At 46.7% G+C, this 15,942-nt stretch overlaps 5 protein-coding genes across 5 annotated transcripts; 1 reads left to right on the forward strand and 4 right to left on the reverse strand.

Moving 5' to 3' along the window:
- Positions 1–1,060: 1,060 nt before the first annotated feature.
- On the reverse strand, positions 1,061–2,539 carry G6M90_00g093340 (uncharacterized protein; the record flags this gene model as incomplete). Its single annotated transcript, XM_014683944.2, has 1 exon — positions 1,061–2,539. One exon carries the CDS (start codon positions 2,537–2,539, stop codon positions 1,061–1,063), a length of 1,479 nt encoding a protein of 492 aa, XP_014539430.2.
- A 3,212-nt stretch (positions 2,540–5,751) lies between these two features.
- G6M90_00g093350 (uncharacterized protein) lies at positions 5,752–6,336 on the forward strand (the record flags this gene model as incomplete). The annotated part of the gene is made up of 1 exon (XM_014683942.1): positions 5,752–6,336. The coding sequence occupies one exon, from the start codon at positions 5,752–5,754 to the stop codon at positions 6,334–6,336; it is 585 nt and encodes a 194-aa protein (XP_014539428.1).
- Positions 6,337–7,246: 910 nt separating this feature from the next.
- On the reverse strand, positions 7,247–7,708 carry apdA (Hybrid PKS-NRPS synthetase apdA; the record flags this gene model as incomplete). Its single annotated transcript, XM_066131440.1, has 1 exon — positions 7,247–7,708. One exon carries the CDS (start codon positions 7,706–7,708, stop codon positions 7,247–7,249), a length of 462 nt encoding a protein of 153 aa, XP_065987703.1.
- A 124-nt stretch (positions 7,709–7,832) lies between these two features.
- ACTTS3 (Highly reducing polyketide synthase ACTTS3) lies at positions 7,833–14,983 on the reverse strand (the record flags this gene model as incomplete). Its single annotated transcript, XM_066131441.1, has 7 exons — positions 7,833–8,331; positions 8,388–10,153; positions 10,204–10,989; positions 11,195–12,688; positions 12,751–13,518; positions 13,975–14,723; positions 14,782–14,983. The coding sequence occupies 7 exons, from the start codon at positions 14,981–14,983 to the stop codon at positions 7,833–7,835; spliced, it is 6,264 nt and encodes a 2,087-aa protein (XP_065987580.1).
- Positions 14,984–15,339: 356 nt separating this feature from the next.
- FSL1_1 (Fusarielin synthase FSL1) lies at positions 15,340–15,693 on the reverse strand (the record flags this gene model as incomplete). The annotated part of the gene is made up of 1 exon (XM_014683940.1): positions 15,340–15,693. The coding sequence occupies one exon, from the start codon at positions 15,691–15,693 to the stop codon at positions 15,340–15,342; it is 354 nt and encodes a 117-aa protein (XP_014539426.1).
- Positions 15,694–15,942: the final 249 nt, after the last annotated feature.

Consider the following 15,942-nt stretch of genomic DNA (forward strand, 5'->3'; position numbering starts at 1 on the left):
ACATGTAATTTTATTTGATTATAAAGCAAATCAACCACAAATGAAAAAAAATTAATATATTTTTTTATTAATATTTTTTATAATAATAGCTTTTTTAATATTACCTTTTTAGGCTTATTAGCTTTAATTCTTAAAATTATAATAAGTAATTTACTTATATTAAGCCTATTACCTTTTTTAATACTAATTATAATTATAATAAAATTATTAACTACTAACTAAATTTAATATTAATAAAAAGCTATAATACTTTAGGAAGTAATATAAAGCCAAAAACCTATAAGTAGCTATTTTATAAAGTAATTTATTTAAATTAGGTATAAAAAAGTAAAATAAGGTAATTATAAGAAAAATAATAAGCTTTATAAAAGTTAAGTATAAATTTTATTAATTTATATTATATTAAATTACTTTAAGTTTTTTAAGATATAATTTATATAATTATAAGTTATTATTATTATTATATACTTTTATTAGTATATAAGGTTATAAATTACCTTTTAAGCTAGTAAATTTAATATATTATAATATATATATTATTTTTTAAATTATATATTATTATTATATTAGCTAAATATAGCTATTAATTATATTACTAGTAGATCCTAGTAATTAACTAGCCTTTTTTTTATTTTTTTTATATTAATTTAATAAAATATAAGTTAATTAAAATTTAAGAAACTTATTATATTAAACTTTTATATTAGAAAAACTTATAAAATAATAAAAAGTTAGCTTTTAGCTAAATAAACTTTTATATTTAGTAGTAAATAATATATAAACTTATAAATCAAATCAACTTGCTAGAGGCTTTTTACTATTAGTATATAAGAGTTACTTTGGAAACAAGGCTTATAGGTTAAAAACTCCTATTTTTTATATATAAAGGGTAGAATAATATAAAGTAAGATACTTGATAGCCCTTGCCTAAATAAGTAACTTTATCTTAACACACGTCCCCCCTCACAGGCTGACCTAGGTTGAGCATGGCCCGACTGTGAAATAGAATAAAAAAGCGAGAAAGTGTTAGAATCCATCGCGATCGGATTCAGCGCGTACTTTATACTTCCCAGTAGCTGTGCTGATCTATCCTTTTAATTGGGATTTTGGCGATTGATTTCGCCACATCAGGAAATGCCAAAGAAAATACCCAACCAAATACCGAGAAATGCGTAAACGTATCGTACATGACATCGAGAATCTTTTGTCCCGTAGTCATCTCGGGGTGCAAAACGCTGTCCTCTGTCCAGCGATCGTTTGCCCTGCCCAGCGGCGTCAGGTTGGACCAGGCTTGAATCAGCGTGTCTACTCCCTCGTTGGCAACTTTCAACTTCTCCTCTGGTATCGTTGCCGCAGCAATGTCTCTGCATTCTGTCGGCAGCTCCTCGACCAAGTCCATCCAGAAATTGACAGGAAAAGCGGCTTCCACCGTGTCCCATAGATCCGTTCCGATATTGATTAGTGACGTAAGCGCGTGCTCGGGTGAGTCGAATTCCGTGTATTGTTTATCAATTGTCTTGGACAGTGCCTTTTTAAACCCTATCTGGCAGTCTGATAACGTGAACTCATTATTCTCCAGGCCGTCAACAAGAGCCTTCCAAAAGGGTGGACTATCCTTATCAAGGGCCAGCACGAAATCCATGGTAAACAGCTGTGCCTTTGCAGGCAGCAGCTTTTTCAGTACTTTGACGTCGTCCTTGGCGAGCTGCTTAAGGCCGGCCGCGATAAAGTGCTTATTTTCGTATTCAATCAGGCCCTTGTCCCCTTCTGCTAGGTATTTCGCCTTGAGGTCATTGGCTTCTGACAGCTTTGCCTCTTCAACCTTGGTGCAGCTAATCGCTCTCTTGAGCGCGTTTCCACTGCAAGCACTCTTGAAGTCGCGTCGGTTTGACTCGGGCCTAGGCTCAGACTCTGCGTTGTTACTCGTGCCAGCACCGGCCTCTGCCTCGTCACCCTTGGGGGAGTCTTGCTCTCCTTGTGCCTCTTCGCCTTTGGAAGCCGTACCCGAGCCGGCCGAGATTGCCTGTACAAACTCATCAAAAGACTTGGACACCTTCTGGTCTTTGAACGCCTTCCACGGCTGTTCACCCCATGCATCAGAATTCGATCGAAACCCGGCAAGCTTGGGTACCTCCCCACTGCCGTGCAGCGGTTCGTATTTTGGATTGAACTCTGGATTCGCCTCGAAAAGTTCCTCGAGCTTCTCGCCGTTTTCCAACCGTTCTACCTTTTTGGCATCAAGTTTTGACACGTCATACCAACCCTTGACCTGGTCCCAAGGCAGACCCTCGACCACGGCTTGCTCCTTTTGCGCCTCGTAGCCGTTCCTTATCCACTTTCCTAGGGTCTTGGGGCCATCAACCATCTTGCTGTCGGCGCTGATTCGGTACATGTATCTCTTTACATCTGTGGATGGGAACTCAAACGCCACTCTGGGGCTCGTCGTGGTTGAAACATATCTCGTGATTTGGGCATTAGTTCCGTCGATATGCAAGTACAAGCTGCTGGTTCTTTCCAACTCCTCTCCGGATAGATCCATGCCGTGGCCCCTGTCGAAGAAACCCCCGGCTTATTTAACAGTATTGGGAGGTCTTTCATCGCTTCGAAAAACAAATTTTGGTGGGTCGCCAGGAAGTTCAACGTCGGCTGGCGGTTTCTGGGTTGACTGAGAACCCCCACGGACATGTATCTTTCCTGCTGCGTCGTTAGGATGGCCAAAGGCTTGTCCTAGAAACAACGGGACCACTGCCCAGAGCCACTGGTGCCTCATTGTAAGTTGATGCTTTTACTTTTTCAAGGACGTTGAGAAGGAGATGTAATGGAATCGGCTGATAAGCGAAAGACTACTTGCTTCACCTGTGTAAAAAGATGCAAACTAGAGACTGGTTTACCCATCAATTTATAGAGATTCTTGTCTGGTTGACCGGCTCATCTTGGGAGCTTTGGACTTGTCTGCCAGATTACACAATAACCCGGCTGTTTACGAAACCCTGGGATTCTTTCATGCTACAAGTGAGTAGTAATGCCATATCATGTCATGATGTTGCCTTTACGAACATAATGCATGTCCCTCATGTTGAGAAATTGCTTATACATGACGCCCACGTGCACCGGCGTAGCAACTCAATGGGCAAAATAAAAAGTAAAGACTGATAACAAAATGACACGTCTCTCTTGTCTTGGACTAGAGTTTACTGGTGCATGAAAAGTATGCAGGGAATAGCCTTGGCAAGCGCGCGATATAGCCCTTTAATATATGAGGCGGACGTGGTCGTATAGACGTAATGCTGTTCTCCACTACGTAATCAGCAAAAAAGTAATACATTTATATTAAAAGACATGGCAAATAGCATCAGGATTATACTTAATATATAAGATTTAATGCATTTACATTAAAAGATGTAGTAAAAAGCATAAAGATTATACTCAAAATATAATATTTTACGTATTTATATCAAGAGATAGGTAAATAGCATTAATATTATGCTTAAGATAGCCTTAAATACACGTTGATAGGAGGCTAGCCTTGAATCATGTTGTGTAAATAGTCAACTACCGATAGAGTCATAAAGTACATAGAGTTGGACTAATTGACACCTTGACGGACTCGTGCGAGTAGTGGTCGCCCCACCTTTAACTGCCGGCTGGCGCATAAATGCGTCTGCCCGTAATACAATTCCAAGGCTACCCTTGACATTATACATGACCTGCTATTACGTTATGCAGCCTGGCGCTAAGGGCAAATATTAGTTTCATATATACAGCGCCGAGGGTGATTATAGTGCTATATAAATTCATAGTCTGGCCGAGTATTCGCAGGCCCAGACTTTATCTCGACGCAAATAACAGCTGCCAAAGAACCGACACTAGACTTGGTAGTTACTAGCACCAGATTCTATAAACTATAACTACAACTTTATTTACTACTACAACTCTATTTACAACTACAGCTACAACTCCAACTCCAACTACATCTACTCAAGTTCAATCCACTGTCATGAGGAGCACAAACTCGCAACCCCAACCTACCGCGGGTACGGCGCGCGACGCCCATTGGGACACGAGGCCAATTCATGACCCTGTTACAGCTTCTTGGAACCTACGCATATCGCAATCAGATTCACAAAAGATGATCCATGGCTTTATCCCCAAGGAAATGGAGGACAAGTGGTTGTGCTACTCTACTACACCAGATAATGCCCAGGGCATTACAGTCGTTCATCTGTGTCGCAGCTGGGGCAAGACGGAGCAAATAGCACTAAAAGTCCAACAAGCAGATGCTATAAATGATGCAAGTGGTTCAAGCCAAACCTGGATTATTCTAGACATTACGTGGGAAAGACGAGTAGGAGAGCAAGACCTAGGGGAACAAGAGGCCAAGGAGGATGCCATTCGTGTTTGTAATTATATTCTGGACTGTGCGCTACCAGAAGATGAACCTGAGTCTTACTTGCCTGCTAAGTAACCAGCCAGCGGAACATTTATTAATAACAAAAAACACACTCAATATTTAGTCCTAGTTCTAGTTAGTTATTAACTTGGGCTCTGATTTTGCGCCAAATTTTTCGCGGGAATTAAACGGCTCTTCTTTGACTAAAGGTTTGAGAGGTCGTGAAAATCGCAGTAGGTCGTAATAAGTAGAGACTCAATATCACTTGACATGTGGAATTTGTACTGACTGGTATTAGGCCCGAGCCTGAGATCTAAGTAACCGGAATTAATTCCTAGGTTGCTGTTATGGATAACTTCGGCAATATTCTCACATATTCGGCCATAATCAACCGCGTCAAGGCTATCAGCGAGATTCTACAAAAACATCAAGCTAGAAACTGGGCTTACCGTACACGTCTTCCAGCAAGCAGCATCAGATTAAGTGTGTTCCATGCTTGCTATTATGCGTATTAGAGCGATGTACATTCTGCTAGATGTCCGCAACCCCATGCCGCGTCTCGCGGCCATGGCTCGTAACCGTGAACCTAGTGCTGTACTTGCTGATGAGACCACTTGAGACTTGGTGCCTGCCGCTGCCATCCCTCTGGATCGAATGCCCCTCAGCAACCACTCCCAGGCCGACCGCTAAGGTTATTAGAGACTAATCTGATACGTTTTAAGCGGATGGAAAAGGTAAAGGAGAGCACAAGCTTACTGCAACTATAGTGGAGCTGACGCGTCTATAGCATGAGGTTCTAGGGGGCTATCACTGGAGACCTACTCCCGGTTGAACGTTATTGTAGTTATGCCGGCCTCATATTTAATAAGATGGCCTCACTAGTCACGCCATTCCCCTCCTTTATAGTAAAGTTATGTTTCCAGAAAGAATAGAATTGATCCAATAGCCAGGCGTCCAGGGTGCTTGGAGGCCAGATAGTCAGCATTACATAAACACGGCACCCCTGAGTTCCAAGACGCATCCATCTCATCGTTATGCATAGAACCTTGACCAGGTCAAACTATGCAAGCATGTACCCCTGGTCCAGCGATCCACGTGGTCAAGATTACAGTACGTAACTTGTTTTATAGATCCACCAAGTCATGCCACTCGAGCCCGCAAGAGAATTATGAGTCAGGGAAATTGGTTCATGAGAATGGCTGGTCGAATCCAGTGCCAAGTCTTCTTAAGCAAGTTAAATAGCTACGCATTGCGAACATATATAACATGTCCGAACCCTCCTCGCAATTCTACTTGCCATCACAAGTCAATCTAGTCAAACTTCTTCTCACATATCAAGCATATCAACTCTTTTTATTGCCATGCTCCTGTCAAACGCGGTTGTACTCGTGCTGGGCGCCCTGCAGCCAGCTCTCGGCAAACCTGCCAACCGACGCCAACTTTATGAAGCCGAAAACAGGATATCAGAGCAGGCGCAAATAGACGGCAGAACCGTTATCAGTTATTATGCCCCGAACCCCGGATGCGCCGACGGTGTGAGGACCTGGGCCGGCGTCTGGCCCGCCGACGCTAGTAATCCCTACACGGCCGACTACAAGGCACGATTATACGTGGACATCATTAACGATGACGAAATTCGCGTTGCTGCATTTAATAATGCCGAGCTTGGTATTGGCGAGTTCAAAGCCGCTTTTGTTTGCGACGACGACAAGAGGCAGGCCTGGCTGGTCTCTGAGAACTTTAAGATCGATGACGCCACCCCTGCCAAAAATAATAGTACATGTATATATGCAGGTCCCGAATGGGACCCCGGATTCGCGAGTGTATCGTGCGATGAGGTCGAGAACAGATTCTGCTTTGACTGCACCAATGGCTGTGCACCCTGCGAGTACTGCAAGAGGCAGTGTGGGCAAGCCAACACGGGCGACGATAAACAAAAGGCATAACTTGACTAGCAAATTCGAGGCTTGATCTCTATGCAATGAGTCAAGGACTGCGCTGTGTGATGGGTTATTGAGGACGGGGAAAGAAAACATTCATGTGCACTTGATGTGATGCAGATAGGTGCTTCCCTACATGCACTTAGTCCGACTTATAGTTAAGTGCATATTACTACTATACTTAAAAGTATTACTATATATAATAATATATTTATATCTGGTAGTAAAGTAATTGTATTATTAAGTTCCTTTACCGAATATGAAATAATAAAAGTAGCACCTAGTATACCCTTGCTATTTGCTTTATAGCAGCTGCGACGGATTCCACACGCTCAGCCAATTGCTGATACGTCAAGTTCGACAATCGATCGCATGTAGCAACTCGTCCTGGATACGTCTGAGAGATTTGAGCAATTTTTTCCGCTATAGTCCTAGACTCAGTACTGAACTGCTCTTGCTTGCCTTGGCCAAGCTGCAGAGCTGCAGAGACGACACTTGGATCATAGATTTGACATTCGCCAACTTTGACATTCACATTGGCTTCTATGCCCTTCAGGACAAACTGGTACATGTTGACAAGTGTATTTGTGGCGTGAGCGTCATAGATTGACGCGGAGCAGTCCAAAGTGACCCCGAGACCTCCAGTTTGTGACTAAGGAAGCTGAAGGTAATATCGTATGGATTTCGGCCCTCTTCGCCGTCAGTAATGGTAAGTGTGCCAGTGCCAAAAGGAACTTCTTTTGTCATTGCCAGCCGGTAATTAACAAGAGCTTGGAACATTGGTGTGCGTGCCGACAATCGAGAAATATTGAGCTCGTCCAGAACGATGTTTGAACGGAACCGATCTCTCCAATGCTTCTCCCACTTTCTTAGCTGTATTCAAGGCAATTTCGGTGGATGGGCTTTCAGCAGGAACCTAAAAGCGCACGGGAAGCAGGTTGAGGAAAAAGCCGATGGTTTCCCTGTATTTGGTGTCGGGGCGGCTGGCATCGGCCACACCAATGCAAATGTCGGGGCGGCCCGGAGATTGAGCGAGAAGCACCTGAACGACCGCGAGATGGAATTGGAAGGGCGTGATGCCTAATTCCTGGCATACCTGTTTGGTTGCTTTCACCGTCTCCTCGTCAATCATGCACTCCGCGTGGGAGCTGGAAACATGCCGTGAATCTGGACGCATCGTATTGTTGGACAATGGAAGCAGAGGGAGTACCTCGGCCTGGCTTGAGAATTTCTTTCGCCAGTATTGCATATTGCTCTCGAGCATGTTGGATTCTTTATCTTGATGTTCTTGCCGAGCGTACTCTATACAAGTCCCAAAGTCTCGCTTGAGCGGTCGCATATTGTAGGCCGAGTTCAAATCTCGCATGAAGCGTCGCATGCTAGATGCATCAAAGATGATGTGGTGGTAGCCCAGGATCAAGGTATGCTTGAGATAAGACAGTGAGGCTCAACGTCTCGCCGTGCTCGATATCCCAGACCTTGTCTCTGGAAGCCTGTAGCTCCTATTCGATATCATGGTCGGTGGCGTACGGGACATGTTTGAATCGACGGACGGGGAATAGTAAGAGTCCTTGCATCGGCTGGTTATCTTGACTGCGGGCGAAGAAGAAAGTTCGAAGAGAGTCGTGATGCCGCATCGTGGTGGTCAAGGCGTCTCGCAGGCGATGGATATCGAGCTCGCTGACAGTGTCGTATCGGATCATTAAACTATAGGCAGTAGGATCCTTCATGAAATTTCCGAGCACAAAAATTCTGGACTGAGCTGCTGACATACGTTCCATTGTTATGATGTCCTGATTTAACTCAGGATGTACTTTTGCTGGGATTGCTTCTTCTTCCACTGTGCCAGCACGGGGGTGGGACTTCTCGTCGCCAATCTCCGCCCCGGGGTGTTGCCGCTCACTATCTTCATCTTGACGGGAGATGGAGGAGGCCTTGTCCGTTGCTGAGATAAGGGGAGTCATCTGTTCAGACTTATCGCGAGACTGATTTGGTGTTTCACTGTCTGAAGAAGCTGATTTGGATTCTTGCAAGCCCAAGTCCACTGTTGTAGTAACTTCTTAGTTGCATCAACGCAGAGCCGGTTAACAGAGTTTCTTCCTAGAATCTTGACAACAGGGACATCAATGCCAATCTTCTTGAGGAACCAGGCGCAAATCTCAACTGCCACAAGAGAATCGCTGCCAAGCTTGGTGAGCAGTGCATCCGGATCAATGCTGCCCGATGACAACTGCAGCAATGACTCGAGCTTGAAAACAAGGGCTTCTTGGACAATCTCAATCACGTCGGCCTCCGTTTCAGCGCCGTGGATTCGCTCTTTGATGTCGCCACGGCCAACTTGAGATTCCTCGGACTTTCCGACTTGGACTGTTGGCAGGAAATGGGCAAAGCGAGGATCGGATGACCAGGCCATTTCCTGCTCCCCATCCAGGCGTGTGTCAAGCGGCTCAATTCCATATCCGACTTCGCATGATTGCCCGCTATTCGGCTTACCGGCTATGATAGCCTCCGCAAAGGCATGGTGCACATGCACCTCGGAGATTGGTCCCATGTGTCTTCTTGAGACGTAGTCCTTGGAGATCATGTCGGCACAAATAAAGTATCCAACATCACACACATGGCCAATGTGCATGACTGACGCCGTACGTCCTTTGTGTTTGCGATTTGCTGTAAGCGCCGCCATGTACATGTTGGCTGCGTGATAGTTTGCTTGTCCGTGGCCACCAGTAACAGAGAGTGCAGAGGAGAACATGATGAAGAAGTCCAGGGGGTAATCCGCCAAAATAGAATCCAGATGTTTCGAAGCGTCCACCTTGGGCTTGATGGTCGCGTTCATAGAATCTACATCCATGTCGATAAATAGCTTATCGGACAAGATCATGGCTGCATTGGCTACACCACCAAGACGGGGTATTTTCTGTCGAATGAGAGAAATGGTAAGCTCGCTGCCCCATCGATGGACGGTGCAACCAGATGGGAGCGTAGCTAGAATGGATGCTGTTACCGAATCTGAAGCGGAAGCGGAAGCAGAAACTGGTGAGCAATCTAGAAATACAGCAAAGTCCTTTGGCAAGAGTCTCTGAATAGCGCGAGCAGAGCTTTGAGGATGAATAGTGATCCAACCATGACGGTCTTCAGAAGTGAACGAAGATGAAAACACTGCTTGCAAGTCGTGCACTTTCGACCCAGCAGCAAAGCATGCAGTCAAGTCAGCGCTTGCATTGTGTAAAAGAATAGACGACTTGCTTTCTGCAGTTCTGGTAAGTCCATCTACTATGATTTGGTTTGCTATTTGCTCAAGGAAAGTGGTGTTACAGTCTTTGTCTTCAATGGGAGAGACATACTCCAGCGACAAACTCATGACGGACGTGTTGCTTTGAGAAATAGCCACAACAGAGTCATCGGAGCCAATTTTTTTACCAACTAAAAGGTATACGCCTCTATTGCTGCCATTTCCAGGTATAAAGAGGGAGAGTTGGACCTTGACACGCACGGTTTCGCGGGCGGTTGTGTCATGCTTCGAGTCGCACTCAACGAACGCCAACTTGCCCCGCTGGCTAACAATACCGATAGATAGATCTGTGACATCAACAGACTTGCTAATAATACGTAACTTGGCGTTGTATCTATCATTTCTCTGCTGATCCGGCTGAACACGAGGGATAAGGGTATCGGTTCCCTCCACCACAAGCTCTGGCTCCAGTGGCCATAAGAGTGGCTCCACATCAAAGTCATGAGCAGAGAGGGTATTCAGTCGTAAGAATGCCTCAAGTATGACATGAGCTGTGGATGATGGGCTGGCGATGGAATCCAAATCAAGAAGCTGAATGTTAGATGCGGCAGCTCCTTGGAAATACTTGTTACCATACGGACAATCATGTTGCACGCGGGCTTGTCTGTTCTTCTGTTGTGGGTCAACCACAGGATATTGTGAGCTACAAGAAACATCTTTAGAAGGGATTTGAGTTTCTTGTCGGTCAAAGACTCTGAAAATAAGGCATTGTCTAGCTCCTGCAGACCCAAGACGTCGACTCCAGAGCCAAGCCTGGTGAAATCAATTGTTTCAATATCGCTGGCGACTGTAATGCGGTTCCTCCATGGTTGCCCCAGCATCTTCTGGACTGTAGTTAATGCCTTGAACACTGGGAGTGTCTTTCCACCAACTATGAGAAGAGACTTGACCTCAGACACCTCGTCAATATACTCTAGAGGATCACGAAGCTGCTGGACGGTGTCATTGACGGCCTGACTAGCGATGAACGAGTAGCACTGCTGTCCAGGAATATCATGGACAACCAAATCCACACCAGAAGAGCCAGTCTGCTGAAGAGTTGCGCGCCATTCTTCTGTTTTCAGACCGGGATAGAGGTTTCGTCCTTCTTTGGCGCGGAGCCACCATCCAGGCAAGCCGCCAACACAGAATGTAGTTCGCATCAGCTCAGTGCCCGTTATCTCGACAAGAAGGAGGAAGCCACCTGGCTTAAGCAGCAAACGAGCCTGCTCAAGGCTTCTCTTGATACTGGCAGTGGCATGAAGAACATTTGAGGCGACAACGACATCGTAAGCGTGCTTTTGGAACCCTTGGAGTTCCACGTCGCTCTCCACGTCAAGCGTCCCGAAGATGGTTTTGCCTTGAAATTCACTGAATCTCTCGGCCGCCTACTCAAAGAAAGCTGGGGATATGTCTGTATAGTTGTATGTGTAGAAAGAATGGCCAATTAGTTCGTCAGATGCGGTCAGTTATCGAGCCAGTACCGGCACCAATCTCGAGGTAATTGGCCCGGGGCAATTTGTGAGAGATTTGCTTCAGAACATCAATCATGCCGCCGTTGGCCTATTCGAAACCACACCCATCGCTGTATACACGAGCAGCCATGTTGTCTTTCATGAGGACCTCTAAGATGGACTCTTTGCGTTTTAGGAACTCAACAGATCTCTCTCCTACAACGCGGACAATCTCAATATCAACTGTATTACCCCACTTGGCAAAAATCTTGTCGACTATATCCGACTTATCAGCAAGCCAGCTGGTCTCTGCCACCGGATGGCAACCTTCTTGGACAAGCTTGATGGTGGCATCCCAGGCGGAGACCAGCATCTGGTGATACCACATCAGAGTTGGCCTCTCTTTCCGATCCAGATCTGCTAGGATCCGCTGAATGTAAAAGAGACACAGCCTTCCAATGTCTGCAGAAAGCTCTTTGGTTCTCTGGCTGCTCTTGGAGTCGAGGTCGTACTCTGGCGGCTCCAGAAGGCGCAAGGAAGGATCAATCTTGAACACTATCTCAAAGCACAGACGATGATCTTGATGTGGCATCTGCGGCGAGACTGGATCAAGTGAAACAGATTCCATTTGGACGGCAGTGTCACCCGAGGATGCGTTGTATATGTGCACGTCACCAACAACACCCAACCCGTTACGGGCAGTGACGAATGTGTCCGCCTTGACTCGGAGAGTATCGCCATCTGCCAATGCCACATTCGGACTCACAGCTACTCGTTTGATGCCAACTGGTAGAATGGTCGTGGGAAGATTGCCAACTGCCGGGTCAGCACGAGCATGGACCACGTTTTGCCGGCTGACATCTAACAGTGCTGGATGAACAGTGTACTCGGTCGCGCCCAACTCTTCCACTGACCACTCCGCCATCGCAATAGCATAATCACGTCTACGCTGAATGTCTTCCAGCCGGCGGAAAGGTCCGGTGTAGCCAAGTCCATTCTGTTCAAAGCTCTTGTAGCCGGCATCGCTATCAATGGGATAAAGGCCTGGAGGGGAGCCACCGTAAAGAGGTAATTCCTGTTTTCTGGCCTCGCCGAGATAGACAACAATCTTGCCATCGCATGATTGCTCCATGGCTCCAGCAAGATCAGAATAATAGAAACAGAAATCTGCAGAAATACAATCCGAGTTTGTCGAATCCTCCGCCCGTACTGTAAAGGTGCTTTCCACACCCTCGCGACTATCAGGAACAATCACAGGGCGGCGAATCTTTATGTCTAGCACCTCAATCGGCCGGATTGGGTTATCTCTCGCGGGGACTTTGGCGGCTTCGCAAGACATGGAAATGTACGATGTACCTGGGAGCAGAACCTCTCCTGAAATGACATGGCCACGAGCCCAAGATATTTGATCCAGGCAGAGGACGTTACGCCAACGCAATTCCCGATTGGTATCATCCGGAACACGACGCCCAAGTAGAGGATGGCGGCTATCCTGAGATTTTCGGAAGTTCTTCGAGATGCGAGACTCTCTGCAGTAGATTCGATCATGATCCCATGCGTAAGGCGGCAGATCCTTCAGCAGCTTGACGTTTACACCCCGGGGTGTGATTGAAGATACTGGTGAAAAGGCGTTCTGGAAACCGTCAAAGCGAACAGCGTCAGTGCCAAGGTAGCACCGAGGAGAGGAGACCCAACAGCATCTGTAACAGAGACTGTATCGTTGATACCCCGCTGCAGGGTTGCAATGTGCACGGGAGGATATGTGCCAAGAGCATTCTGCAAGGTCTGCGTTGTAGGTCCTTTGAGCGCAGGATGCGGTCCAATCTCAATAGCCAGTTCGAATTCGTCACCAAGTTTAGCAGCAAAATGAAGAGCGGGAGCAAAGAGAACTGGCTGCACCATATTGGCAACCCAATAAGGGCCTTTGAGTGACTCCAAGTCATCTTTCAGAAACTCGGTGTTGCCATGAACACTCAACACCCAAACGCAATCCTCTCTAGGAGACTGAACCTGGATGTTGTAAACCTTCAGAGACTCCAGATATTTTGCTGCGCATTTCTCCATATGATGAGAATGATAGGCTGTGTCCACCTTCAATTGACGCGCAAAGACTTGCACGTCGTCAAAATGTGCCTTTGCCTGTTCAATGGCGTCAAGATCACCCAACAAGGTGACGCTCTTGGGTGCATTAACAGCAGCAACACCAATGCGACCCTGGTACTCTGGTTGCTGGCAAAACATCTTGGCTTCATCATAGCTTATGCCTACGGCCATCATGCTACCAGGCTCACCGCTTGAGCCACGAGCCAAATGGGCATGCTTGCCTCGGTAGTAGGCAATCTGCATGGCTGTGGCGATGCCGATGACACTACTAGCATGGGCTGCAGCAATTTCGCCAGATGGATGGCCGACTATAACGTCCAGTCTAAGACCACTCTTCTGGAATAGAGCCACCAAGCCAAGCTGAACAGCAGTGCAGAGCGGCTGGGATACGGCGGCTTTACCCACGCGTGAGTTGGATGCTGTTACACGGAAAAGGCCCAACAGATCGTGAAGCCCAATAAAGGGGCTTCGCCGATACAGGACTTATTAAGTTACACAGCTAGAACACGTGCCCGGGTAAGGACCCTAGGCCTAGGCGTTCCTTTTATGTATATAAGGCGGTCACCCTTTTCTTCCTTTCTTGTAGTAACTTAGGACCTTTGACATCCTACGAGATTATTATTGAATTGAGCCCTTTTGCTCCAAGCCTTCATAATTGAACCCTTGTCACAGATGCATCCTTGGATAGCTCGTCTATCAGAGACCACTCTGGGTCATCTGGAAGAGAGCGCAGAACATCCTCACATTCCTCCAACACACGATGGAACAGAGGTGAGGTACCCAACAAGTCACGACCCATGGCTGGCCACTGCGCACCTTGTCCGGTGAACACGCCCAAGATACGTGATGGCTTATCTGGATCAATGTGTCGGTTGCGAATGCCGATTCATCCCTCTTTGTGGCCTTGCGATGCTGCTCGACAAACCTTTCCAAGTCTTGAATCAGTTCCTCACAGGCTTGCGCAGTGAAGAATGTCCTGAGACGATGTGCCGTTCGTCTGCTGTGTAAAACCCAGTTCAAATCGAACAGGGAGACGGACACGTTGTCTATCAGATACTTGAGCAGCGCCTTACAGTTTCCAAGAAGGGACGAGGCAGAATGGCCAGACAGAACAAATGGACTCGGGCGACCAACAGAAGTTTGTACAGATGCTGTTTCAGACTCCAGACTTTGTACATCGCTGGGCTCGAACCCCTCCAGGATGGCATGCGCATTCGTGCCACCGAAGCCGAAGCTGTTTACGCTGACGCGCATAGGCACTCCAGGGGGCAGTTCAGGCCAGGGCTGCGCTGAGGTTGGAATCTGCAGAGGTCCATAGAATGGAGCAACTTTTGGGTTCAGCTCATTGAACAGAAGGTTAGGGAAGATTGTCTTGTGCTTGATGCTGAGAAGCGCCTTCAATATACCGCCCAAGCCAGCACCTCCTTCGAGATGCCCGACCAGCGTCTTGATGGATCCAACATACAGGGGTGTGGTCGTTGCGGAGGGAGAAGAAGATGAACCTGCATCTTTGATCATGGCCTCATAGACGGCACCAGCCTCGACGGGATCGCCTGCAGGCGTTCCTGTGCCGTGGCAATCAAAAAAACTAGCAGCGGTCCTTAACAGGGTCCAAGCCGGCACGCTTATAGGTATCTCGGATGAGGGCTGCTTGTGCCTTAATAGTAGGCATGGTTAACCTAGGGCTTGCTCCATCTGAGTTGACACCTGTTCCTCGAATAACAGCTTCGATGTGGTTACCGTTGTGAAGCGCCTGTTTAAGAGGCTTCAGCACAACCACAACCACACCCTCACCACGGGCATAGCCGTTGGAGTCTTGTGCCATATTCTTAACTGAGACTTAGGTAACAGTATATGCAGGTTAGAAAGCATGATGTAGAGCACCGCGTCGAAGATCAGGTCGACTCCGCCGATAATAGCATATGTAGCATCACCTGACTGTAACCCTTGGACGGCCTGATGTAGGGCCACCAAAGAGCTTGAACAAGCCGTGTCAAGGGTGATGGAAGGTCCATGAAGATCAAAAGCATATGAGACCCGGTAAGATAGAGTGCAGCGATGCACACCAGTGGTGGCGTGCATCGGAACCGTCTCAGGGTCGCGGACTTAGATGTCATATTAGTTGCTGGCCATTACATCAACATGGGCCAATGTTTGAGACCCGCGTATTTTATCAAGAGTCTATCCAGCACTCTCAAAGCTTTTGTACACGGCTTCCAGTATGACACGGAGCTGGGGATCCATACTCTCAGCTTCGTATGGACTGACACCAAAGAAGGAAGCATTAAATACACGACTATCCTCATCAAGGAGGTAGCCTTTGTTCTGGATGTTAGTCGATCTAGGTGCATCAGCATTCTTATTATAGAATCGGTCCAGGTTGAGAATATCTGGATTAAAGCTGCGACGGACATCTCGCGGCTCGCGCAGCAGGTCATACAACTTGGAGGCGGTGCAGGATTGACCAGGAAGTCTGCAGGAGGAGCCAACAATGGCGATGGGAATGGGAGAAGAAGTGTTCCTGTTAGGACTCATGATGATTGAGGTCTACGGTGGTATGTTGAACAGGTAAAGGGGTAATTTTTGTTGTTAAAGAGTTGTATTGAGCAACTGCCACCGAAATGTATGCGGAGTCTTTGATGTTGCTATATACAATAAACCTCCATGTATGTTGTTTGCGCTGGCAGGGTATTCATTTATGGTCATGGCGCATTTACTCCCTTATCCAGCCTCAAAACTTGTAGTAAAGCTTACTTGACATGCTATGCCCTTTGCCTTGCTCGG

The sequence above is a fragment of the Metarhizium brunneum genome, chromosome 6 (genome assembly GCF_013426205.1).
Source record: "Metarhizium brunneum chromosome 6, complete sequence".
Taxonomy (NCBI): Eukaryota; Fungi; Ascomycota; class Sordariomycetes; order Hypocreales; family Clavicipitaceae; genus Metarhizium; species Metarhizium brunneum.